The sequence below is a fragment of the Hyperolius riggenbachi genome, chromosome 10 (genome assembly GCF_040937935.1).
Source record: "Hyperolius riggenbachi isolate aHypRig1 chromosome 10, aHypRig1.pri, whole genome shotgun sequence".
In the NCBI taxonomy this organism is placed as follows: Eukaryota; Metazoa; Chordata; class Amphibia; order Anura; family Hyperoliidae; genus Hyperolius; species Hyperolius riggenbachi.
Window position 1 is genome coordinate 77,172,430 of NC_090655.1, and position 27,364 is coordinate 77,199,793.

The following is a 27,364-nucleotide window of genomic DNA, read 5'->3' on the forward strand; positions in this document are numbered from 1 at the left end:
CCAGGGGGGGTCTTAGGGTTAGGCACCACCAGGGAGGTCTTAGGGTTAGGCACTGGGGGGGTCTTAGGATTAGGCACCACCAGGGGGGGGTCTTAGGGTTAGGCACCACCAGGGGGTGGTTAGGGTTAGGGATAGGTACAGGGAGGGTTCTGTGTGAGAGTAGGGTTAGGTATACAGTACAATATACACCACCAGGGGGTGGTTAGGGTTAGGCACCACCAGGGGGGTGGTTAGGGTTAGGCACCACCAGGGGGGGTTTATGGGTTAGGCACCACCAGGGGGGTCTTAGGGTTAGGCACCACCAGGGGGGTCTTAGGGTTAGGCACCACCAGAGGGGTTTAGGGGTTAGGCACCACCAGGGGGTTTAGGGGTTAGGGATAGGTACAGAGAGGGTTCTGTGTGTTAACGCTAAATAACGATAAGGCTTTAACGCTAAATAACAATAAGGCTTTAACGTTAAATAGCGATAAGCGGCAAACGGATTAGCGGCAACACTGTGCGCCATTATTCACAGGCGCCATTTTTAGATGGAAGCATTGGATTAATGGAGATTCGTACAGCTGACAACACATTTTACTTTTTTTGGGGGGGGCATTCCGGAATGTCGCCAGCCTGTTATGGACCTCTGTGAGATGCATAGACATGTTATTCATATTAAAGTGTGGGGTTCTCAGTAACGTTCCCTAAGACTAGGTTCACAGTGGGTGTGGCATTCCCTGTAACAGCACTAACTGGGGCATGACTAGAGAGGAATAGCCGCTACTACTGCAGGGAGGGGCAAGAGGTGGCCAACTACTAACCTTCCCTTTCTCTGATACTCCAGGTCAGGTGTGTTTGTGGCTACACATGTTATGGGTGTGAAGATCATGATGGCCACACTTGTATGATGGACCCCCATCTTGTGAGGGTCACCAATGAGAGAAGAGGGAAGGGATGTGACCATTAAGGGGGTCCCAACAACATGTTGCTAGGGGAAGCGTGCTTTGTAAATATAACCCTGACTGCAGTAATGCAACGTAACAGGAGAGCGGCGCCGCGTGTCATCCGCCTGTTACTTCGCATACACAGTCAATGAAAAGTATGCTTCACTATCACTCTTAAAAGGATACTTAAGACTAAGATAAAAAAAAACAGTTTTACTCACCTGGGGCTTCTATCAGCCCCCGCCAGTGGCGTAGCTAAAGAGCTGTGGGCCCCGATGCAAGTTTTACATGGGCCCCCCCCAAGCACTCTATACATAACAATTGATACGGCGCACCAAAACCTGCCAAGGACAACCCCAGTGTCAGAGGTGCAAGAAGGGGGTTGGGACCAGTGTGTTAAGGATTACTACTATTCAAAGCATCTATAGAAGTGATTATTACCAGCACAGGACCAATAGAGAGCTAATACTGTGATAGAGGGTGGACCCTTCGGGGCCCCTCTGGCCCAAGGGCCCCGATGCGGTCGCTACCTCTGCACCCCCTATTGCTACGCCCCTGGCCCCCGCCACCAGCTACTTTTGTTTTGCCGACAGGCCCAAGAGACCTTGCCATGCCTTGCATTCTTTGCATGCCCGTCCGCAATAGTGTCCTGCGGAAGGTGCAATAGCGGATGGGAACGCAAAGAAGGAGACGCGTGGCCAGGCCTGAGCAGGTGCTGTAAGCCTTTTGGCCAAAAACGAAGCTAGCTGGTGGCGGTGGACAGGAGGATCTGAGAGTGACTGTGAGGCCCCAGGACGGCTGCAGGGGGCTGGAAGAAGCTCCAGGTGAGTAAAACTGATTTTTTTTTACCTTAGGTTCAAGTACCCCATTAATGCACATGTTTTTCTGGTAATGCACTGCATGCAGTGTGTTACAATGCTGCACGCTTTATACCACAATGCACTCGCTGTGGCAAGTCGTGATATAAAGCAGCCGTTATTGCACACCGCAACGCACCACTGTGAAGGTACCCTTAAAGGGGTTCTGTAGGGGGGGGGCTGAGGATAAAAACAGACACTTACCTGGGGCTTCTATCAGCCCCCTGTAGCAGTAATGTCCCACGCCGTCCTCCTCCGATCCGCACGTTCCCCGCCGCCGGCCCCAGTCTAGCGCGGCATGCCGTCCAACTGCAGCTACGCGGCCGTGCGCCTGCTCGCTCCCGCCCGCGTCATCGGAAGATTACTGCACAGGCACAGTACAAGGAAACTTCGTACTGCGCCTGCGCCGTAATCTTCCAATGATGCAAGGGGCAGCGCGCATTATTCGTCTTTGTCAGATGAATAATTGCCCGGTGCCGGCGACGGGGAACGGCGGATTGGAGGAGGACGGTGTGGGACATTACTGCTACAGGGGCTGATAGAAGCCCCAGGTAAGTGGTGGTTTTTATCCTCAGCCCCCCCTACAGAACCCCTTTAAAGAGTAACTGTCAGGCTGCAGAAGCTAATTTAAACCTCTATTCTCCTGTGTTAAACAGTTTAGAAGGAAGCTCAAAAGCCATTAGTGAAGATAAACATTTCAGTTACCTTTGATGTGTGCTTATCTTAGTCTGTTATAGACCCATAAAGACGCAAGCCGCAGCTAAACTGCAAAGCATTCTGGGGCCCTCCCCTCGGCTGCTAATGAGACGGTACAGGAGCTTCTAATCAGTCCAGCGCGCGAAGCACTGATAAATCTCGGGCAGACTACACTGCAGGAGTCAGCTATTGTTCCTAGCCACATGGCTCATTAATATTCACTGCACACCGTGTTGTTCAAGAACGAGCTTATCTGTGATCAGAAGCAGGCAGGACATGACGACACATTTGGCTTCACAAACATGGAGCCTGCCATGAGCTGTCAGGAGCATCTATCTCTGCATATACTATATACAAAATCTGTGAAATCCAAACGTGGACAGTGAAATGCATATGTAATGTAAGTACAGCCAATCTTTAGCTACTGATATATGTGTTTATTTTCTCTGAGACCCTATACCTAACAGCTCCTCTTTAAAGTAAAATTTAAGGGACTTGACCAAGTATTTCCTATATCAGGATAGGTCATGCATTGTATATTCATAAAAGCGCATGGTCAAGACCGGGAGCCTGGGTTTACTACTAAAGCCAGGGGTTTACTATATAAGAGTGTACTATAACAAAAAAACTGTTCCTATTTACAGTAGAATCTTATCTGGACTTGTGTTGGTATTTCTGGTAATGCACTGCATGCTGGATAGTGTTACCGGTTAAAGGGAACCTAAACTAAGAGGGATATGGATGTTTCCTTTTAAACAATACCAGTTGCCTGGCAATCCTGCTTATCTATGTGGCCTCAGTAGTGTTTGCATCACACACCTGAAACAAGCATGCAGCATTCCAGTCTGACTTCAGTCAGAGCACCTGATCTGCATGCCTGTTCAGGGGCTGTGGCTAAACGTATAGAGATACACGATCAGCAGGAAAGTCAGGCAACCGGTATTATTTTAAATGGAAAAATCGATATCCTTCTCAGTTTAGGTTCCCTTTATGGGCTCAGGAGACCAGGTTCAAATCTTGGCTGTTCCTGGTCAGTAAGTCAGCACCTATTCAGTAAGGAGACCTTGGACAAGACTCCCTAACACTGCTACTGCCTGTAGAGCGCACCCTAGTGGCTGCAGCTCTGGTGCTGTGAGTCTGCCAGGACAAAAGGGCGATATAAATGTTCTGTGTTTTGTCTTGCCTATTTCTACAATCTGATTTGATTCTAATTGATGGTGTTAAAGCAACAGGAGTCAATTCTTAATAGAAGTGTTTCCTAAACTTTGCTTATTTATGTGCCATCATTAGTCATTGCTGTGTTCATGTACCACTTCTACTACAAAACGCTATGATGAGCATCATCCCTTACATGCCCATCTTCTTCCTTCCAAGGCACATTCGTCACCTAAAATGTCCAGGGGAGCCCTATAAGCCCACAGAAGTGTTCTGCTATACTTCCTGCAATATCTGATAGCTGGAACTACAGAGAGCATATTCTCCCACAACGTAATTCTAGTGACATGTCCTGAGCTTTACAATGTCCCACCCAGGGACGGATCTAGGGGGGAGCAAGCGGGTCTCTTGCCCCAGGCGCAGTTTGTTGAATTCTTAAAAAGGCGGAAAAATTTGGATGGGGAATGGCAGTTTAGGCGCCAAAACCTGACCTTGCCCCAGGCGCAACTTGGGGCAACTTGCTCTAGATCCGTCCCTGGTCCCACCTAAGGGAAGAGTCCCACCAATACTGCTTTTCCAAAACTCCAGGAAGCACGGCTTAGTAACAGCACATAACTCTATTCAAGGCACTACATTGGAAACGAGTTTATTTTGCAGAGACACACAAGCCTAATATTATTACTGCTGTTTGATGAATAAACTCCATTAACTGAAGATCTACAAGTCCAGTCCTACGAAACTGCTGTCTAGGGCTTGATATTGGGATCAGGGTAACTGTTCTCCTCTATGTTCTTGTTACCAAAATCACGTTTATAATAGGTTCAAACCAGCAGTGAACAAATGTTTGTGGACATGCCCTCTAGAACTGTGTTTATTAAAATTATTATAGAATCCATCCCTTTATTAATCCCTGAGTTGCCCAAGTACCCTCTACTGTTAACATCTCCAGGTGCCCACTGATAATGCAATCTTTTTTGTCCAATTTTACCATTTGTATGTTATATGAGAGACTGGGACTGCCTAAATATCCATTCAAAGTGTATTCACTCCATTTACCTTTCTAATACAGATTTGTAGCTGCAGTGGAGTATTGTACTGTGTTGGTCATCAGTAAAAGAAATAATTTTTAAACCATTTATTGGCTAACTTAGAAGAAAAGGCGTAAGCTTTTGGCTATGAAGCCTTCTTCAGACTTGATTCCAGTATACTGACAACATTTATAACACACGGCTATATACACTAGACATTAAAAGGAGATGCATTGTTCTGCAACCATAAATCAATGGCAATAGATGCCTTAATTACAACATCAAGAGAGTCTGTGCTGGTAAGATGGGTTTTAAATTCCACAATTCTTTTTAGCCTATAACAAACATTGTATGTAACCTTACCAAATAATGTTTGAATGAGTTATGATGTCTACTCATCACACTGAGTCTATGGAATGTGATGTTTAAGCAAAAAAGTGGTCTTATCTTTTTGTCATAAATTAGCTAGCATCCCTGTGAGACCCTCTTGATGTTGTAATTAAGGCATCCAATGACATTTATTTATGTTTGCGGAAAAATGTATATGCTTTTTATGTCCAGTGTATATAAGCTGTGTAAATTATGTCAGTGTACAGGAATCAAGTCTGAAGAAGGCTTCATAGCCAAAAGCGTACTCCTTTTCTTGTAAGTTAGCCAATAAATAGTATCATCCTGAGTCAAAACTTTTTTTTCTACTACAGATTTGGCAAGATTGTAGGAGAAGAAAGATTGTATCATTAAATGGGCACCATTAAAGAGAACCAAAGGTGAAAATAATACAAACCAACAGATACTTAGAAAAGGGAAGCATCTAGATCCTTGTTGGCTATATTCCAGGGGTCAGCACACAGCAACAGTGGCGGCCAGGAATACACCGGAATCCTCTGCAGGTTCCAGATAGGTAAGTATCTGTTTTCCCCCCTTAGGTTCCCCTTGGGTACAGTTTAAGTATTCATTGACGTACAAACATACCGTATATATTTATTAAGAGTACTCCATAATTGTATATAAATGCTTTTCAAACATTTTATGATGTTTTTAATTAACTATAAATACTTATTCAGGTTTGCTTATACAGTATATGATTTGGTATTTTTTTTAAGTCTCAAAATATACTAAAATGAATTGACTTTGAACAGTTAAAGTACCCCCTGAATTCAACCAAAGTGTCCCCAGGGGTAGGTATACCATGTGTTGAGAACCCAAGGTGTAGAACTTTCTCTCTGGAGAGACTTGAAGCATCAACAAAATCTATTTCAGTGACAATGGGGTAGATTCACCAAACTACAGTAAGCAAAATAACATGTATAAAGTCTTGCGTATGATGGGTAGAGTCAGTGGTGTAACTAAAATTCATGCCTCCCTCCCCAATGTTTGCACCCCTTCTCTTGCCTCCCCTCGATGCCCCTCATGAACCTTGGGGCCCATCTCACAAGGGTCATATTCCAAGTGTGGCCATCATGATCTTCAGACCCACAACAGGTGTAGGAACAAAAACACCCGAACTGAAGTATAATAAACTGTATTGGAAGAAGGGAAGGTTAGTAGTTGCTCCCACCTCTGGGCGCCCCAGAGATTGCTTGTGCTGCTCGCCTCTAGTTATGCCCCTGGGTAAAGTGTAATGCATTTCATGTAATGCGTTGCATTCTGTTCTTCTCATCGTACAGTAGACCTTACACTTGTTGTTCTGCTTACCCCAAAAGAACTAAGACAGTTGATGGAGTATTTTAGAAGTGCCACTTACCTTCCTGTATGGTGAGTACAAGAAGCAGCAGGAGGGTGTGTACCAGCCACATGGTAACAGTCCCTATTCCTCTTCGCAGACTGCTGGAGATGGGCCGGAGTTGCTTCCAGGATTATCATCTTTCTTTAATCTTGGGCTAAAGGGGGCAGCGCCACTGCCAGAAACAAGTCATTCCAATTAAGGTCTGCTGTCATCCACTTTATCCCTCGAAAAAAGGCTCGCAGCTTAAGCCTCTCGTCCACATTTATCCTGATCTCCTGAGTTGTACGTGATTAACCCTACAATGACCAAAGTGCATCATAGAGTGGTTTACCATCATGAAGGTTCAACAAAAAGCCCACCTACTAAAAGAAGGATAAAATGACATTCACAAAACGTTTTCCTCTGCTTTCACCTTATCTATGTTACATTTTTAAAGAGACTCTGTAACATCAGAAACATCCCCTGGGGGGTACTCACCTCGGGTGGGGGAAGCCTCGGGATCCTAATGAGGCTTCCCACGCCGTCCTCTGTCCCATAGAGGTCTCGCTGCAGCCCTCCGAACAGCCGGCGACAGACCCGACTGTCAAATCAATATTAACCTTTGCAGGCTCCAGCGGGGGCGCTGTGGCTGCTTTCGGCTCGGGAATAGACGGAAATACCTGATCTCCGTCGGGTCCGCTCTACTGCGCAGGCGCCGGGGACTTGCGCCTGCGCAATAGAGCAGACCTGACGACGATCGGGTATTTCCGCCTACTTCGGAGCCGACAGCCACCAGAGCGCCTGCACAGGAGCCGAGAAGGTAAATATTTACGTCGCCGCTGTACGGAGGGCTGCAGCGAGACCCCTGAGGGACGAAGGACGGCGTGGGAAGCCTCATTAGGATCCGGAGGATTCCCCCACCTGAGGTGAGTACCCCCCAGGGGACGTTTTGACATTACAGATCCTCTTTAAGCTCCCAAAGAGCAAAAATGTAATATAATTAAGGTAAGAAAAGTAATATTGAAATGAAGTTAATTAGGAAAAACTTACTTGGAGTGATTATTTTGCTTGTAAATGTGCTGAAAGGTTATTTTTATTAATTAGGTGATAAGTCATTTATGAGAAGTTTTGTAAATGGAGCCTAATGAGGGCTGTTTAAAGCACCTCCGAGGCCAAGGTAAAAATCAACTTTTTATTCCCTTGGGGCTTCTTCCAGCCCCGAGCAGCAGTCTCAGTCCCTCAACGCAGCCCCGGTTGTCCTCAGTGTCCCTGTTGGTCGCCCGCAATGATGGCAACCCGCCGGCAGGGTTAGCTCTTCTGCACCAGCACTCGGGCCCGAGCGTCCACGTCACCTGGCACATACTGTGCCTGCGCACAACTACTGCTCAGATGCAGTATGTGCCAGATGACGTGGACGCGCGGATGCAGAAGAGCTGACGCTGCTGGCAGGTCGCCATCATTGCGGGTGGCCAGTAGGGACACTGAGGAACACCAGAGCTGTGGCGAGGGACTGAGACTGCTGCTCGGGGCTGGAAGAAACCCCAAGTGAGAAAAAAATAGATTTTTACCTTGGCCTTTAAGGGCTCTTTTACACTACAAAATGCAATCCCAATGTGATTTCCTGTGCTTGCACTTTGCCATTTTGTTTGGCCAGCGACAATCGCCAGTGAAATGCAACATGCATGTTTCCAATTGCGAAAAATTGCAGCACGATCACAACGTGTTCGTTTAAAATAGTGCCTGCAATTTTTATTTGAAACACTGTGTGCTTCTGGGAAGCAAAGCACTGAGTGCTTGCATTTTGTGAATCAAATGCAATTGGAATCGCATCCCAAAAACACAAGCACAATGTGATTGTGTGAAAAAGAGCCCTTACACTGCTAAACGCGATTGCAATAACAAATGCAATGCGATTCTGCTGTGTTTTTTGCTTTGCAATTTTTACTGGGGCTACGAACGCAAGAAGAAATGCAGAACAAATGGAGCATGCAGGACAATTGCCAATCCGTTAAAGCGTGATTGCAATCGGATCACATTTATAGAAAACATGCCCTGTGGTTTCTATTATTTTTTGATGTCCTTGCATTTTGCAATTTTCTAGTGATCACAAATCGGAGAAAAATACATATGTAATAAAAGTATAAAACAGCCCTAAGGCTTTGCTAGATCTCCCATGCCCTGTTAATCTGCCTAGGCAGATAGATGATGCTGTGCTCTATAATATGTCACATCAATGTTTATGGTAAATAAGATTTTTTATTTTCTCTACTGACATAAAATATTGTGCAATGTACGTTTAGAGAGGAAATATATTATTACATCATCTGTAAATTCTTAGAGACAGTGTCCTGGAACATGATGGCAGCTTGTGTTACATCACAAGTGCTGCCCTGCATGCTTTTTCTACAGCATACATCTAATTTGGCCCCCAAGTGGTTTACCCACTTTGCTTTATGGTTGGCCCACTCTTGCTATATTGGAGGTTAAACACTAGTTCACCAGGAAAGCCATTTGGGGGAAAGCACTAGACACCATGGAACTGTACAGGTGACAAAGGGGAGGTCACTAGACATCAGGGAACTGTTTAAGGGTGGGGGGGACCAGAAGACATAAGGACACTGTATAGGGGAGAGAGCCACTAGAAACCAGGGAACTGTATAGGGGAGGGATGGATTGCACTATAGACACTTTGGAACTGTATGGGGGGGGGGGGAGTAGACACCAGGGATATTCATAAGGTAGGGAGGTGGCCACCAGACACTAAGGTCGGCCTGCAAATTGGTCACAGTGTTTAACTTCGGTCCAATTTGTATTTGAGTTTCACCACCCCCGTCCTACGGTTATGGGCCCAAGAGTGAGCATGACCACCAGGAACATTTTTAAAAAAGGTAAAATATCAAACCAATCTGGGCATTGTTATTGCACAATGTGTAACTAATGATGATTTTGAAATGTTGTTGTAGTTATCACATGCCCAATTTGTACAACTTATTTCCTCTCTCATTGATAAGCTGATGAAAAACAATAAAAATTTGTAAAACAAAAAATATGGAGGATATTTTTAATCACAAGAGTTTTGCTAAGTCTTTGAAAGATAAACAATGTATATCCAAAGAAGAAAAAGAAGGTGGCTTGAAAGTAGCACTGCAGTCAAACTGTCCCCTCTGCTTCAGTAGATTAGGCACGCCATTCAAAGTTCCAAGTACACTTTTTGTAAAGAGCCCTGAGGGGGTTAATAAGCTTATTTTTATTTTCTCTTGGGAGCTTTATCAGTCGTAGCTGTGTTACACTTAGCCTGAGTCTAGAGGCCTCTCATCTCTTCCTCAAGCCCACAGTTGTTAAGCACAGACCCTCCGAACATATCAGACAAGCTTGTGGCTGCACTCTCCGCACAGCCTGTGCTAGCACAGCCACGCCTGCGCAGTAAACTGAAGTTACTTATTCTCAACTGGCTTTGCGCTTATATGCAGGCATGGCCACGCAGGTGCAGTATGGCCTTGCTCGGGCATGGAAAGGAGCACGGCTGTGAACTAAAAGAGGGTGCCGACCAGCCACAGTGGGATCAAGGAGACATGGGAAGCCTCCGGACTATCCAGAAGTTTCCCTCTTCTTAGGCAAGTATATAACTTTTTATTTTTTCACAGCTTGGGTTTGCTTTAAGGTCAAGGGAGACCACTACACTAACAGACCACCAAGATAATGTATTTAAGGTGGGGGAGGGATAAGGGAGGGGTTTTATAGGCTAGCTAGGAGTTCTATAACATTCAGTGGGACCACTATAACCATATAAAGGGGGTATTATATACAGTGGCTTGCAAAAGTATTCGGCCCCCTTGAAGTTTTCCACATTTTGTCATATTACTGCCACAAACATGAATCAATTTTATTGGAATTCCCCGTGAAAGACCAATACAAAGTTGTGTACACGTGAGAAGTGGAACGAAGATCATACCTGATTCCAAACATTTTTTACCAATAAATAACTGCAAAGTGGTGTGTGCGTAATTATTCAGCCCCCTGAGTCAATACTTTGTAGAACCACCTTTTGCTGCAATTACAGCTGCCAGTCTTTTAGGGTATGTCTCTACCAGCTTTGCACATCTAGAGACTGAAATTCTTGCCCATTCTTCTTTGCTAAACAGCTCCAGCTCAGTCAGATTAGATGGACAGCGTTTGTGAACAGAAGTTTTCAGATCTTGCCACAGATTCTCGATTGGATTTAGATCTGGACTTTGACTGGGCCATTCTAACACATGGATATGTTTTGTTTTAAACCATTCCATTGTTGCCCTGGCTTTATGTTTAGGGTTGTTGTCCTGCTGGAAGCTGAACCTCCACCCCAGTCTCAAGTCTTTTGCAGACTCCAAGAGGTTTTCTTCCAAGATTGCCCTGTATTTGGCTCCATCCATCTTCCCATCAACTCTGACCAGCTTTCCTGTCCCTGCTGAAGAGAAGCACCCCCAGAGTATAATGCTGCCACCACCATATTTGACAGTGGGGATGGTGTGTTCAGAGTGATGTGCAGTGTTAGTTTTCTGCCACACATAGCGTTTTGCAGTTTGGCCAAAAAGTTTCATTTTGGTCTCATCTGAGCACCTTCTCATCTGACCAGAGCAAACCACGTTTGCTGTGTCCCCCACATGGCTTGTGGCAAACTGCAAACGGGACTTCTTATGCTTTTCTGCTAACAATGGCTTTCTTCTTGACACTCTTCCATAAAGGCCAACTTTGTGCAGTGCACGACTAATAGTTGTCTTATGGACAGATTCCCCCACCTGAGCTGTAGATCTCTGCAGCTCATCCAGAGTCACCATGGGCCTCTTGACTGCATTTCTGACCAGCGCTCTCCTTGTTCAGCCTGTGAGTTTAGGTGGACGGCCTTGTCTTGGTAGGTTTACAGTTGTGCCATACTCCTTCCATTTCTGAATGATCGCTTGAACAGTGCTCCTTGGGATGTTCAAGGCTTTGGAAATATTTTTGTAGCCTAAGCCTGCTTTAAATTTCTAAATAACTTGATCCCTGACCTGTCTTGTGTGCTCTTTGGACTTCACGGTGTTGTTGCTCCCAATATTCTCTTAGACAACCTCTGAGACCATCTCAGAGCAGCTGTATTTGTACTGACATTAGATTACACACAGGTGCATTCTATTTAGTCATTAGCACTCATCAGGCAATGTCTATAGGCAACTTACTGCACAAGGGGGCTGAATAATTACGCATACCCTACTTTGCAGTTATTGATTTGTAAAAAATGTTTGGAATCATGTATGATTTTCGTTCCACTTCTCACCTGTACATCACTTTGTATTGGTATTTCACGTGGAATTCCAATAAAACTGATTCATGTTTGTGGCAGTAATGTGACAAAATGTGGAAAACTTCAAGGGGGCCGAATACTTTTGCAAGCCACTGTATGTTACGGTCAGAATGTGAAATCTGGCTGTTTCAGGTTCTGGCCAGCCAGAATGAAAAGTGACTGCCTACTGCGACCAATATGGGAACAAAACCACGTTCAACTGATGTTTTTGGACTTAGGCCAGCCAGAACGGGAAATGACAGGACCTGGCTGCCAAGTCCTGAAAAAAAGCAAGTTTCAGTGGTGGTATCTGCATTACCCGGCTCCTCCCTCTTGTGTCCTGTCACATCTGTCCAGGAAGGAAATATACAGGGCAGCCCATCCAGTGTGCTTGTGCTCTGCTCATTATGCTCTGCAAAAGGATGCATACCAGATCCTAGTGAGGACTGCTAGAAGATTAGTGAAACTGTGTGTCCAAAGTTCTTGTAATAAATGCAAGTAGTCCAGAACATACATTGACTACTTATAGACCACGCTAATTGAAATCTACACCGTTTTGATGCTGATCTGGCTGCCAAGGCGTAGATTTCAATTCACCGCCGCTGCACGCATCCGCCGGTTTTGTTGCTCCTGCCGATCTTGCCGCTATTTACCCACCGTCTCCCATCGCAGCTCACTCGCCATCAGTCTCTATGACTGCAGAGCCCTGTGAGCCGGTCAGGAGCTGATTTCATCGGCTCCTGGCCGTGCCTATCAATATAAGCAACTCCCATGGGATTACATTGATAGACACGGTCAGGAGCCAATAAAAGCGGCTCCAGACCGGCTCCCATGACTCTGCTATCATAGACACGGCAGAGTGGGTGTCCTGAGGATCCCGTCGTGTGGAATGGACAGCGGTTGCAGCGGGTATGTGCGGTGATTCATTGGTATTCCGTCATTATTGTACCAGCGGTCTCTGGTCCTTAAGGCAGAAGGATTAGCCAAACTATGCTAGGGACAAAAACACATATACAAGTAGATAACTTGATCTACTTACATAACACATGTATTGTACTGTGCACACTTTGATTTCAGTGAATTTTATATAGTAAATTAAGAGAATTCTGTTCCTGGTGGGAACCATGTTTTTTGCCTACAGTTTGAGAAAAAATACTGATATAATTTCTTCCCTTATTTTTTTTTATTTTCTCCTCCAACTGCTGAGTCACTTCAGCCTTGCTTGTAAACACAAGTGAGCAGAGGATCATGTTTCAGCTAGGCAGGGAAATAAAGGGAAGAGGAGGAATATATTATAGGTTAAAAGAACCCCCAGCATGCAACTTATTGGCAATGGCTAATAAAGGGCCAGTGCTCCTAAGGTATGTGATAACTACAAACCATAACAACAGAAAACGTTTTAAAAGCAGGATTAGCATCTTTATCACTTAATACTCTCAGACCAGTTGCTGTTGAAATTTTTATTTTTATGGTGACAATCCCACTTAAAGGGGGCCGAGACTGCTGGTACTTACCGTATTTTCCGCCATATAAGACGCTCCGGAATATATATTTTTTTTTTCCTTGGTTTTTGCCCACTAAAAGTAGGTGCTACTTTTAGTGGGCAAAAACCAAGGAAAAAAAAAACATTTATTAAACCTGGTGCGTCTATATTCCAGAAACATCTTGTAAATTTTCTCACCAATTAATGTCCTCCAGTGTCCCCATGTGTCTTTAGGTGTTCCCCATGTGTCCTCAGATGTCCCCCATGTGTCCTTAGGTGTCCCCAGTGTGGTCTCCATGTGTCCCCTTTGTGTACTTAACCACGTGTCCCCTTTGTGTACTTAGGTGTCCCCCATGTGTCCACAGTGTGGTCCCTATGTGTCCTCAGTGTGGTTCCCACGTGTCCTCAGTGTGGTTCCCATGTGTCCTCAGGTGCCCCCTTTGTGTCCTCAGGTGTCCCCTTTGTGTCCTCAGATGTCCCCTTTGTGTCCTCAGATGTCCCCTTTGTGTCCTCAGATGTCCCCTTTGTGTCCTCAGTGGTCCCCTTTGTGTCCTCAGATGTCCCCTTTGTGTCCTCAGATGTCCCCTTTGTGTCCTCAGATGTCCCCTTTGTGTCCTCAGGTGTACCCTTTGTGTCCTCAGGTGTACCCTTTGTGTCCTCAGGTGTCCCCTTTGTGTCCTCAGTGTGGTCTCCATGTGTCCTCAGGTGCCCCCTTTGTGCCCTCAGGTGCCCCCTTTGTGTCCTTAGGTGTTCCCCATGTGTCCTCAGGTGTCCCCAGTGTGGTCCCCATGTGTCCTCAGGTGCCCCCTTTGTGCCCTCAAGTGTCCCCTTTGTGTACTTAGGTGTCCCCCATGTGTCCTCAGTGTGGTCCCTATGTGTCCTCAGTGTGGTTCCCATGTGTCCTCAGGTGTCCCCTTTGTGTCCTCAGGTGTCCCCTTTGTGTCCTCAGGTGTCCTCAGTGTGGTCTCCAGTGTGGTCTCCATGTGTCCTCAGGTGCCCCCTTTGTGTCCTTAGGTATCTCCATTTGTCCTTAGGTATCCTCCATTTGTCCTTAGGTGTCCCCGTGTCCCCAGCTCCTTGTGTGGTCCGTTTCCAGTGTATAGTAATTTGTGTTGCAGTATATTGTATATGTAACAATGTGCCGCGCTGTGTGCCCCTGGCGTCTTGTGTGGTCCGCCTCTTCTCGCTCGCCTCCCTGCTTGAGTCCGCTACCCCTCCGCTTGTGTCGGCTCCCCCCGCTGACCCCCCCCCCCCCCCCCGAGTGTCAGCATAGCGGCAGTCTTATTATTTCAGCCGCTCTCCGCGATCGCAGACCTGGTCTCCTCTCTGTCGCACCTCTAGTGTTGGCTTCTGAAATGCGCGTCATCAGTGAAGGCAACACTAGAGGTGTGACAGAGAGGAGACCAGGTCTGCGATCGCGGAGAGCGGCTGAAATCGTAAGACTGCCGCTATGCTGACACTTGGGTTGGGGCGGAAGGGAAACATGTGGGGGTAAGTGGACACAAGGGGGAGGGGGGTAGCGGACACAAGCGGGGAGGCAAGCGATAAGAGGCGGACCACACAAGGAGCCAGGGGCACACAGCACGGCACATTGTTACATATACAATATACTGCAACACAAATTACTATACACTGGAAACGGACCACACAAGCAGGTAATGCAGGGAATCTCCGACGTTGAGGCGGTTCGTATCGGCGGGTGTTCTTATGACGGGGATTCCCTGCATTTGCCGTATAAGACGCGGGGACTTTTTCTCCCCATTTTGGGGAGAGAAAAACTGCCTCTTATACGGCGAAAAATACAGTAGGTGGTTAAGCTCTCACTGAAATTGCTGCACATAAAAACAGACAACTTTTGAAAAGAAAACAGTTAAGACGTGATAGCACGCATGCAGTCCAGAGTTCTCCAGCCTTAATAAACCAGGGCAATGATGTTGCCTTATAAACTGATATAGATTCTACATGGCTAAATTAGATGTAGAAATTGTGAAGTTAGACGAGACACACAGTACAGTGGTATGTATCTGCTGCAAAGAACTCTGAAGTCTAGTTGATAGAGAACTATGCAAATTGTTATGCAGATTTCTACAGCTCAAATAAAGCCGAGGTGGGATTTGATTGGGTTATTTTCAAGCTGCATAAACTTGTGTGAAAATTGGGAATAATTCAGCATCCAGCCAGAGTTAAACCAATCTGTTTGGATGTGGTAAAATTGGCCAATCAAAATTGAAGTTGTGTACTAGTTTTTAGTGGTCCTCTTTGGTACTTGGCTGGAGACAGTTTTCCTCAAGGAAGGCAAAAGGGGCAAAAGGGGTTGTTCACAGACAGGTTGTTTACAGACAAGAACTCAAACATTACGTACTAATCGGAATTAGGGTTTTAAACCTTTTAATTGCCAGCAATGTACACATTTTTGGCAAATTTGGAAGATGTTATTGTATATCTCAGAACAGTGCAGTTGCCAAACAAACAAATCAATCTGATCAGAAATAAGAACAAGTAAAATCGTAGTATTCATTTTTTTTCCAGCAAGATAATTCTCAAGAGGGAAAAAAGGGTTCTCCAGTGTTTGCATAATACAGATTTATTTACAGCCCAGCTTTCATGCGAGGATGGGCTGAATATCTCTCTCTCTCGTATCTTGCAGTCATCTTAAATAGCAAGTCCGGTGAAGGAGTGGACCTCCCAGCCATCTCTTATGAAGAGTTTGGTACATGATGCAGTCTTGCCCGGCAGGACTTAGAATGAGCTCTGAGCTCTTTGACACGATGCAGGATTGGGGAAACCCCATATATAAAATAAGATAAAAACATGGAGATGCAAGTCCAGTTTTTCTGCCTCCCTGATACAGGAAGGACATGCTGGGGGGGAAAGCTGGCGTCATACGCTTGCTGGGCCACCCAGAGCCTGTCAGTCTCCTCTCCACAGTCACAATACACATAAAAACACTGGATCTCCCCATTCAACGTCGTCCACATTGCACTCTGCTTGGAAACCAAGCACCCCATAGCCAGCCCCACCAGGTTAACTCTTCCCCATTTTAGCAATAAGTTCATCGCAAATCTTGGTGAGTTCTTCAATCTCCTTGTTCTGTAATATGAAGACAAAAAGAGTCAATCACGTAATACAACGAATCAGATCTGACAGGGTTCAATAAAGAAATAAGGCAATAATGGCCTCAATTAACTAAGCAGTTTAGACTAGTCTACAGATGGTTTTTAGTCTACTGATGGTTTGGTGTAATGTTTTAGACCTGTTTTAAGACCTGGTGTAATCCTGGGCCCGCGGGGATCGAGCGGGGAATCGATCTGGCGGGTCATCGGACCTGTCAGATATTATCAATCGAGCCATCAGCAGCTCGATTGATAAGGAGGAAACGAATAGTGTTATGCAGGGCCGGGCCGAGGCATAGGCTGGAGAGGCTCCAGCCTCAGGGCGCAGTGTAGGAGGGGGCGCAGAATTCATTCAGCTGTCATTCCTAATTGTGTTGGAAGCAGAAAGAAATAAGAAAAGGGGATACATGGCAGTGACTGCAAGCCATATAACTAGATATTAAGGCGTTGGGGAGGTTGTGGGCCCTGTGGCGCCTCTTAGTCTAATAGCAATCAGTGTGTGATGGCTCAGGTGGCAGGGATGGAGGGGCGTACTTTGGTGTCTCAGCCTTGGGTGCTGGAGGACCTTTGTTCCAGCTCTGGTGTTATGCCCAGCATAACATTCAGTAATTACACAATTCACAAAGGCAAACAAGGAGTAACCACGCCCACTTTTTCTGACAGAGATTAGACCAGCTGATTTCTGTAGGTAAAGTAATTCTGTGATGTATTTTAGATGTGAGGATGGAACATTTTGAGTTAATTTTGCAGGAGTTTAATTGTATGCAGAGGAGAGCTCATCAGAGGAGAAGGATGTCAGTCATAGCTACTTGTTTGTGAATTGCATCTTTTGATCATTTCCCCTGCTTTACCCACCTAATTACCAAATGGTTTAGACCAGGTCTAAATGCAGGTCTAAAACATTCAGTAATTATTAGTGAATTCCCCTTTGATGCAACTGACCAAACCATCAGTAGACTAAAAACCATCATTAGACTAGTCTAAACTGCTTAGTGAATTGAGGCCACTGTGGAGAACATAACTACACACAACCCATGGACAAGCCCAGGGGCGTTGCTACCCCCAAATATCGGTGGCACGTGCCACGGATCAATTCTGGGGTGCCCCCTATGTCCTCCATGCAAATTCAAAGCTGTGGAGCTGTGAGGCCTCTATGGGGGCATGCTGGGATCTGGAGATTAATGGAGAGGGGGGCTTCATTAAACATTTTGCTGGGCAGGCCTACTTAGACCACTGTTAAGTTCATGTAAATTTGACTCCACCCATGACCACACCCACTTTGTGGTGCGTAGCCCCACCCATTTTTCAGTTGGAGTGCTTGAAAGTGCCCTGGATCTCTTAGGATCCTAGCAACACCCCTAGCAACATCCAAGCCCTTGAGGCACACACATTATAATGACCACCAGCACTGCACGATTACATAGCTAACGCGAGTGCTCTGGGATTTATTGACCTTAAAAAGAAACCGTAACCAATAATTGAACTTCATCCCAATCAGTAGCTGATACCCCCTTTCCCATGAGAAATCTATTCCTTTTCACAAACTGATCATCAGGGGGATCTATATGGCTGATATTGTGGTGAAAACCTTCCCACAGTGTGATGGCAGCGCCTCACAGAACTGAGGTACTGACAGCACACTGTGGGAGCCTTGTTGCATTGTGGGAAACAACAATGCCAAAAAAGCAAGGCGTATTTCCTTCCAGTGATGTCACCTGCCAGCAGTAAAAATGTCACCATGTGATAAATGTCAGAATCTAAATCAGGGAGAGGAAAGATTTTACAATGAACAAACACTGGCTAAATAATTTATACATAATTATTGTAAAAATTAAGCACTTTTTTATTACATTGTTTTCACTGGAGTTCCTGTTTAAGGGATATAATGCAGCAGGAGCACCAGCTAGTTGAGTATCAGTGGCAAGGGGTTAATTTGGGCACTGATGCTTACGGTAGCTATTGCGTGGCTGAAGAGTTGGCTGTCGAGACTTAACCCCCATTGAGAAATGGCAGCGTATCCATTAGCGCTTAGGGTCCCTTCTAATAGGATGAACTCTCTGTGGTGGAAGTGTCTAGTATGGAATATTTTTCATGCAAATTATTTTGGAAGCTAACATTTTCCATTAGAGTAAAGCTGTAGCATCTGTTTTGAATGCAAGAGGTACAGTCTGCCTGTAAGAGGTTTCGCTCACCTAAGCTTGTAGTCATTCAGCTGCGGCCTGGTTTTGTGTGCAAAAGAGTTCTACTTTATGGCTAACTGCTCCCAGGCTATACTTATGCTTGCTTGTCATTTTCCAGTTTAATTAGAGTTTAGTCTCACCAGTGCATATTTGCAACATCTGTTTTGGATGCAATGGTTACAGTCTGTCTATAATAAGCTCTGCACACCTAGTTGTGACGTCATGTACATCACTCATGGGATGAAGGACGCGCCCAATCGTGCCAGCGCCTGCGCACTAATGCCCGATTGGAAAGTGGCTGCCCTGTCATCCCAGCACACAGCTGTTAACCTTGCTGCGTGCTTGGGTGACAGGACCAGTGCCTGATTGGCAATGCACCCGTGTCCCTGCTTGCTGGCCTCTTCCTCCTCTGTAACTGCTGCTAGGGCTTAGATTCGGGGTAAGGCAGGGAACAACATTTTCTTTCAGTTTTCCGTGCACGTTTTTCTGCGTGCATTTTCTGCACACCATATGTGTTTCTTTGCAGGAAAACGCACACATTTTTTCACAGCAGCTAATGTAATTGATAAGGAAAACTGACAAAATGCGCAGAATTATCATGTAGAATGTCAGTTTTTTTTCTGCGTGGGAAAGTGTGAACTAGCCCATTAACAAGAGTTCTTCGTTTTTCTTTGCAGAAAAAGTGCACGAAAACAGTCAAGTGTGTTCCCTGCCTAAGTCTTATTTTCGGGGAAATGTGGTAAGTACATTTATTATGTGTCTTAAAAAGGAAATAAAAGTTTAACGCATCATAGGAGCACTCCTTTTTGGTCTTTATCGACGCCCTGGCCAAGTTTTTTCTAGCATGTGTACGTAGGTTAAAGTGTATCGGAAATCACAAAAGCTAAATAATTGATACATACCCGGGGCTCCCTCCAGCCCCATAAACACGTGCGAGTCCCACGCCGTCTGCCGTTCAGCCGTGATCAGCCCCGTAACAGGTTCAGTCAGGTCCAGTCTGGATCTTCTGTGCATGCGCAGACCTCCCACGCATGCGCAGAAGACCCAGACTGATGTGACTGAAGAAATTACAGCGGCTGATCGCGGCTCAATGGCACACCGCGGGAGGACGGCGAGGGACTCAGACGAGCTTATTGGGCTGAAGGAAGCCCCAGGTAAAAATTGATTCTTTAGCGTTTGTGATCTCTGGTACACTTTAAGGCCCAATTCACACAGGTGTTCTGCGGGATCTCGCTGAATCTGCTTTTCTGCAAATGTGCAGAAAAGCATTTGGTGGCCCTTCTCAACAATATGCAATGTGTCCCTGCAGGGAGACAAGGAGAAGCGCCACTAAATGATCATTGAAGCAACCTGCTCTGTGTCCCGGATCATCTTAAGGGGCCCATACACCTAACGATTTTCCCACCGATATACAGCAGATTCGATCACTGTGATCAAAGTGGCAATACATTACCGGCGGGCACGTGTCCCCTGGTCTCCGCTGTCCCTTCTCCGTGCTTGACTCCTCCAGCTTCACTGAACTTCCTGTCCCGGCAGGAAGTTTAAACAGTAGAGCGCCCTCTTCCCCGGCAGGAAGTTCAGTGAAGCTGGAGGAGCCGAGCACAGAGAAGAAGACAGCGGAGACCGGGGGACACGCGCCGGCCGGAGCAGGTAATGTATGCGGGGGAAGGGGGCAGCGGCAGATTCACAGATTGTGATCGGTTTCATGCTGAAATCGATTCACAATCTGTTTGCAGTAAAAGCAGCCATACGATCCCTCTCTGATCAGATTCGATCAGAGAGGGATCTATCTGTTGGTCGGATCTGATGGCAAATCGACCAGTGTATGGCTACCTTTAGACGATGGTAAAAATCAGGATCAAAACCCAACATTTGCGCTAAAAGCCAGTAAATGGCGGCACCGGCGCTGCACATTAATTTGAAAATGTTTTAACTCTTCCTCACTTTTCATATAGGATTACATTTATTGTCCTCTGATGCTGGCCAGGTCGGCGTCTTGTGTGAACGCACAGGTGCAGAATGCTCCCAGCAAACAGTAGTGCGATCGCGGGCAGCTTGCACACCGATGGATTTACCCAAGATGCCAACCAATCGGATCAGAAATCACTATGGGGCTGGCAGCAGAATCCTCTAGGAAACTGCAACTGCTGCCAGGGACCAGACAGACTTCTATGGGCAGGAAGAAGCCCCAAGTACGTAAAAATGTATATACCCTGGATTTCTTGGAAATCCTTTAAAAGACAACCAACCTGAGAGGGATGTGGAGGCTGCCATATTTGTTCCTTTTTAAACAATACACATTGTCTGGCTGCCCTGCTGATCCTCCCCCTCTAATACTTTTAGCCATAGACCATGAACAAGCATGCAGATCAGATGTCTGACTCAAGTTTGACTAGATTTGCGGCATGCTTGTTTCAGGTGTGTGATTCAGACACTGCTGAAGCTTGAAAGATCAGCAGGATGCCAAGCAGCCTTCATATACTTCTCAGGTCAGTTGTCCTTTAAAGAGAACCTGTATTCAAATCCTGTCAAGTAAAGCAAACCCGTCAAAACATTACACAGCTTGCTGTCCTCATGCTTTTCTTCTGTGTGAGTGAGACTCAGATCAGAAAACATGTTCAGCACCAGTTTTGTACAGAATGGAAACTGGTATGATCCTATAGGGTGAATAATAGAGGGCCACATGTTCTAACCTTCTGTTCCAAGGTCCTCTCCAGAGCATCCACCCTCAGCTGCTCCTTCCTTAGACTGGCTTGGTAAGCTGCCTGTTCCTGCAGAGACTTAGTGCGCACTTGGGCAATGTCCGAATTGGCCCTGTAAGGAGAGACCACACATTGCAATAATCACTAGAGACACCCTGGGGTAAATTAACGATATTTATGCCACAGCCCACAGCTCCTCTTCCTTTTCTAATCTTCATTACAGAAATAGTAAGGATCCTAATTCTAGGCTTATCTGATCTTGCTATGTTGTGTTACTTTACATGTCCAGCTTTGGTGTGCTGCATTATACAGCTGTTGTACTGTTTTAAATTGTCTAGTTCAACTTTTGTTGTGTTATACAACCTAATCAGCTTTTGTTGTTTGTGTTATCTTACCTATGTAACTTCTTTGTGTTATACTGCCAAGTGCCGATCCAACTATTGTTGTGTTATACTTTCTATGAAGCTTTTGTTGTGTTATACGATCAATCCAATTACTGTTGTGTTCTATTTTCTATGCAGCCTTTGTTGTGTTGTACTACCTATCCAGCTTTTGTTGTATTATAATGCCAGTCCAAATGTTGTTTTATACCACCTATGCAGCTTTTGTGGTATAGTGTTCTACTACCTATGCAGCTTTTGTGGTGTTGTGTTATACTACCTATTCAGCTTTTGCTAGGTTGCGTTTTCCGCATATAAAGCTTTAACAGTGTTATGTAGTACTACCTATCCAGCTTTTCCTCAGCATGGATCTTCAGAGCGTGGTATCGCTGTTCCTCCTTCTTCACTCTTGCCAGATATTCCTGAGCACACTTCTTTAACACCTCCTCATTCTGCAGGATACAATCCGAAATATAAGGAACATGGTCAATATGTCCACTGTAGTCAGTGATTACTGCATTTAAAAGGCAACAAAGTCTCCTATATATTTGTCTTATCAAATGCCCCTTTTCTCCTCTCCTGCTGCTACAGAAATGTAAAAGGACATCTACTGTTTACAGTTCTTCCTTCACACTGACAACATCCGTTACGGAAAACACCACAAAAGCTTTATCATGAGCTTGCCAGAGCTTACAGTATGTCAATATTCCATTGTATATACTTTGTTTGTTATCATGTACTGCACGTTATGCATTCATACTTTGCAACTTCAGCAACTAGCTACCAGCACCTTTGCACTCAGTACTTCACTGGGGTCTCCCCCTGACGAAGCCCCTCTGGGGTGAAACATGTAGGAAACATTTGTGGTGTTTTCAGACACTGATCATTTAGTGCAGTGTCAGTTGTGTACAGGTGGACATTGGTCCTGCTCACGCACACTCGTGGCCACAGCCTACGTATACGTTGAAATTTGATGACCACCTGCACTGTTAATGTAGCAATACTATACATCCCTTGAATTCTCAGCTGATCTTAGTCATACTAATAGTCAAGTTTAGTAAAATACTGATATCCGTGATCTTGTTCAATGAGTAATATACTAATACCATAATACTGTTCAATGAGTAATAATAGAACAATTAGGCCAGCAACGCAGCAAGGTCCATAGTTAAATTCAATACACTGATGCATTTCGAGTTTCTTGCAATCATTATTGAGTCATCTAAATCATTTAATGGTGTCTGTACTCTGTGCCATATTGCATCAAGACACGCCTATCATAGATTTCACTGTGGGCATTGATGTGTTATCAGCATTATTGTACTTGTCGCAGTACTAGGAGGCATACGTATAAAATCGCCGCCGAGAGACTTGGGCGCAGGATACAGCCGGTATATGGCTTATCCTGCTGCACAAGTTCCCGGCAGTGTTAATTACTATTCCCCCTCTAGGTCCATGTGGATAGTGGGGAATGTAGTAATTTAGTTTCCAGCTATTGCTGGAGGCCGAACTACAGTGTTTTAAATGTAACTTCAGCTCCGTCTTCTGATGGCGCCGAAGTCACCCAATGAGCGCCGCTATAGCCGTAATTCCTATTACGGTCTATGGTGGCGTTGGCTGCGCCCAAATCTCCTGCACTGTAATTACAGCGCTCGCTTAGGAGCGAGGCCCAGTTGTAATCTGCTATCCTAGGATCTCTAGGCAGGGGGTGCTAGTGAACTGACTACCCATTCACTACATTAGAACAAATGCAGTTGTTTTCCTGAATAATATCAGTAAAAAATGTGCTGCAAACTTTCCTTTTGTGAGCTTGCAGCGGCCAAAGACATGTGCCGGATCTTGTGAAGTGCCTTTCGGAAATATGAACAAAATTGTGCAACGCGATATTCCTGCATATTTAATAATAGGCCCCTTTGAATTTAGCAGTCTATTGATATGAAAGAATAGACAGTTCTGCTCTGGGCCACTTGCCTTTCGGAAGCCTTCCAGCACGTCTTTCATCTTCTCGTATCTGCGGAAGAGATCTGCCAGTGACTTTTCCACTGAGTTCAGGTCAGCCAGCGCTTGTTCTTTCTCCACAATCAGCTGCTGTACTGTGTGGTGTGACAGCGACTTGTCTTTCTGATCATCCTCTGTTCACAGGCAGAATGGAAAGCAATACAGTGTTATTACACAGGCAGGATGGTATCTGCACATCGAGTTCCTGCCTCGCCTACTAGACTTAATCTAAGTAAGTGGCTTGGACTGAGCATCTGGCATCATTGATTTTCGAGCATCAGTCCTGTGAAATGCCACCTCTGTGATGTGGTGCACTAGTTTATGTAATAGAATGCGATTAAAATTCAGTCTACTGTCTACTGTGCATGTCTTAAAGGGGGCTAGACCCACAAATAGTCATTTTTAGCAAAGATCTGTCCTTTTTAACACTTCTCTACTGAGCTTGTTTTCACAGTTGAGCATAGTTCTGATTACTCTGGCACCAACCTTATTACACCTAAATGATCTATATATTATTATATATATATTTTCAGGACAAATTAGGCTTTTTATGGGTGATTTTCCATGCATTTTAAAGGGAAAATCAGAAAAAAAGAATGAAAAATACACTGTTGATCCATTTTCTATTCTTTTTTTTTTTTTTTTTATCTCTCTAGTTTATTAAAACCGTGCCCAATATTATTGTTATTATTATTATTATTTAGTATTTATATAGCGCCGACATATTACGCAGCGCTGTACAGTGTATATATATATCTTGTCACGAACTGTCCCTCAAAGGAGCTCACAATCTAATCCCTACCATTGCCATATGTCTACATTATGTAGTGTAAGTACTGTAGTCTAGGGCCAATTTTTTTTTGTTAGAGGGAGCCAATCAACTTACCTGTATGTTTTTGGAATGTGGGAGGAAACCGGAGTGACCGGAGGAAACCCACGCAGACACAGAGAGAACATACAAACTCTTTGCAGATAGTGCCCTGGCTGGGATTCGAACCGGGGACCCAGCGCTGCAAGGCGAGAGAGCTAACCTCTATGCCACCGTGCTGCCTACATGATGAACACAAATTAACTGACTCTATACTTTACTTGGTGCTCCCTCCCTCTTCTCCTGCAATGTTTATTTTACACATTTACTCTCTAGTCCTGCTGTTGATTTCCCTTCCCTGAGGGGAGGACACGGGCCATTCCTTTTCAACTCTGTAGCCTTTTTATCAACTCAGAGAGGAATAAACAGTGTTATCTAGGATTTTGTAAAGAGGAGAGTGCAGTGATTTTCATTAATATCCTCTGGTAGGAAGTGGTTTTAATGCTTCCTATAAAATACAGACTGCTCTGTCACATCTCAACAAATAGCTACACACAGCAGAATGTACTGCAACTCTGAAATAGTACATCTGCCCTAACTGGAAAACTGACACTACCAATATGCCAAAACTCTGCCCTTTTGATGTATAGATCTAAACAGAGGAGGTTTCGAGGTTTCCTAGTTATTGACAACGGTTGAATATAATTTTAAAGCACTAATAACATGAATAGCGATACACAGCAGGACTAATGTTGACTAGTTCAGTGCTAACATGCTAACTAATTCTTGTCACATTTTGTGCACAGGAAGTAGGGTGTGCAGAAACTTTCTCTGCCTGGAGGTAGTGTAAATGTTGACAAAGGCGCTGCTACATAGTTTTGGTGCCACACCACTAGCATGCCATCTACTGTTACTCTATGGAAGCTGGGGTAAAAAAAATGCATACATTTGAATTTTTATAGTGCAGACATTTTCCACAGCTCTTTATAGAATACACTCACTAACTCTCCCATATAAAAGCTCACAGTCGAATGCCCTAACAGACCCTAAAAGCAACATGCAATCATATCACAGATAGATCTGCAGCAGCCCTGCACTTTACTCACTTCCCCAGGATCCAGCACTGCAATTCTTCCTCCTGTCCTCCAGGTGGCGCTGTACCCCTATGGTGAGATTGCTGTTTGTCGTCATGTGACAAACGGCAATCTCACCTGAAGGATCAAAGGCATCCAAGGACCAGAAGATGATGATCAGCAAGTGTTCAGATCCCGAGGAGGTGAGTTACAAACATCCGCTGTGCTGCAGCTCTGCATACACCTCCTGGCGACCACCTTCAGCCAGGCTCCAGATTACCGCTCCCAGCATGTTTTTTCACCCCGAGCCTGGCTCAGGGCTACTGCCAAGGAGGATAATGATATAATATCCCTATTGTTTTCTAGGGGCCAGTTAGGAGGAGAAGCCAATTAAGCTATCATTACATATTTTTTTCAGGAAGACCTTGAAAAAAGGCACCCACAGAAGCAGAGAGAGACCATACATACTCCATGCTGATAGTGTGTCTTGGCCTAAGTTTGGACCTGGGACTGTAGCACTGCATGGTAAGAGTGCTATCCAGTAGGGATGGCCAATGAGGTGCAAATCATTTCCACTTGATGCAGGATTATGCATATTTTGTGTGCAAATTTATGCAGCTTGAAAATGGACTAATCTCATTGTCCATCCCTCAGCAGTATGTGATTGGTTCATGTTCAAGCTGCATACATTTGCATACAAAATTTGCATAATGTTGCATCAACTCAAAATAATTTGCATCTCATTGTCCATCCCTACTATCCGCTATTCTACTGCTAAACAACAGTGTCTCTTTAACCAAACCAGTTAGGACACAGTAATTACAGGCCTCTTTCATGTCCAGGCAGCATCGTTGAAGGGTATTTAGCAACAGTACTTGTTTGAGGTTCTCTGTAAAGCACTATAGAAAACATGACAACCCTATATAACTGCATAACAGTAATACTTGTTAAAGAGACTTCATTAAACAGTAATGGGGTAGAGGTGGAATGGAAATACGGAGATGACATATACAGTTAGGTTATGAGGGTTTTGACCACAGCAATTATCTTAGCTGTTCACTGCTAATATGACTCAAATGAGGAAAAAAACAATACAGCCTATTCAATAACACAATACAATGGTGATATGCAGACTCTAATAACCTACAAGATCTAATGAGATTCTACTTTCCTGTCAAGAATAACACATAATTAGTTTATACGATACCACTCCACAAAAAAAGTAAGCAGTTAAAATTTGACAGAACTGACAGGTTTTGGAGTAGTCCATCTCCTCATGGGGATTCTCAGGGTTTTCTTTGTTTTCAAAAGCATTTCCTGAACAGCAGTTTAACTGCCAAATTAGTAAGATAAAGATACCCGTCAGCCCCTCAACTCACTTGCACACTGTTTTGTCAGACTTAGCAACTGTTGTCCAGTAAATGCTTTTGAAAACAAGGATATCCCTGAGAATCCCCCATGAGGAGATGAAATAGTCCATCAGTTCTGTCAGATTTGAACTGAACTGCTTTTTTTTTTCCCACTGGAGTGGTCCTTGAAATATGGCCAATAACATTTTTACAGCAGCTTAAAGTGGACCCAAATTAAAAATACAAGATTTCAGAAATAAAATCTATCTTCTACATTATAATAATGAATAGCAGCCTTTTTTCAGCTGCACGATGATATAAAATATTTTACACTTATTTTAGGAACCCCTCCCTTCCTTTCATATTGCCGGGAAAGAATCCGGCAGACTGGTGGAGGAGATAAAAAAACAAAGCACAGGCTGCTACTGATGATGTCACAGGGGAGGTGATCTGAGCTTGTGTGAGATTTTAAATAGACGACGCCCCTGTGACAAACACACCCATGTTCTAAAACCTCCTACTAAGCTCAGAAGTAATGGCTGCCACCTGTATAACCCTGGTTATGAAAAGAGAAGGGTGAAAAGCATGCACTGAAATGCTCATAGGCTTGAAAGAGTG

At 44.8% G+C, this 27,364-nt stretch overlaps 1 protein-coding gene and 1 long non-coding RNA gene across 6 annotated transcripts in view; one reads left to right on the forward strand and one right to left on the reverse strand.

The window, feature by feature from the left end:
* LOC137534258 (uncharacterized) overlaps positions 1-5,516 on the forward strand; it is a 43,579-nt gene extending 38,063 nt beyond the window's left edge. Inside the window, exon 3 of the long non-coding RNA XR_011024346.1 lies at positions 5,361-5,516. This is a non-coding gene — a long non-coding RNA (uncharacterized lncRNA). The remainder of the gene's footprint in view (positions 1-5,360) is intronic.
* A 9,998-nt stretch (positions 5,517-15,514) lies between these two features.
* Positions 15,515-27,364, reverse strand: part of TACC2 (transforming acidic coiled-coil containing protein 2) — a 256,965-nt gene continuing 245,115 nt past the window's right edge. For all 5 annotated transcript variants that reach the window (XM_068259412.1, XM_068259413.1, XM_068259410.1 and 2 more), the window contains 4 exons: positions 23,490-23,650; positions 21,864-21,970; positions 21,130-21,250; positions 15,515-16,233 (listed from right to left, as the gene is read on the reverse strand). In XM_068259412.1, coding sequence (XP_068115513.1) covers positions 16,168-16,233; positions 21,130-21,250; positions 21,864-21,970; positions 23,490-23,650 — 455 coding nt within the window. In that variant the 3' untranslated portion in view covers positions 15,515-16,167. The remainder of the gene's footprint in view (positions 16,234-21,129; positions 21,251-21,863; positions 21,971-23,489; positions 23,651-27,364) is intronic.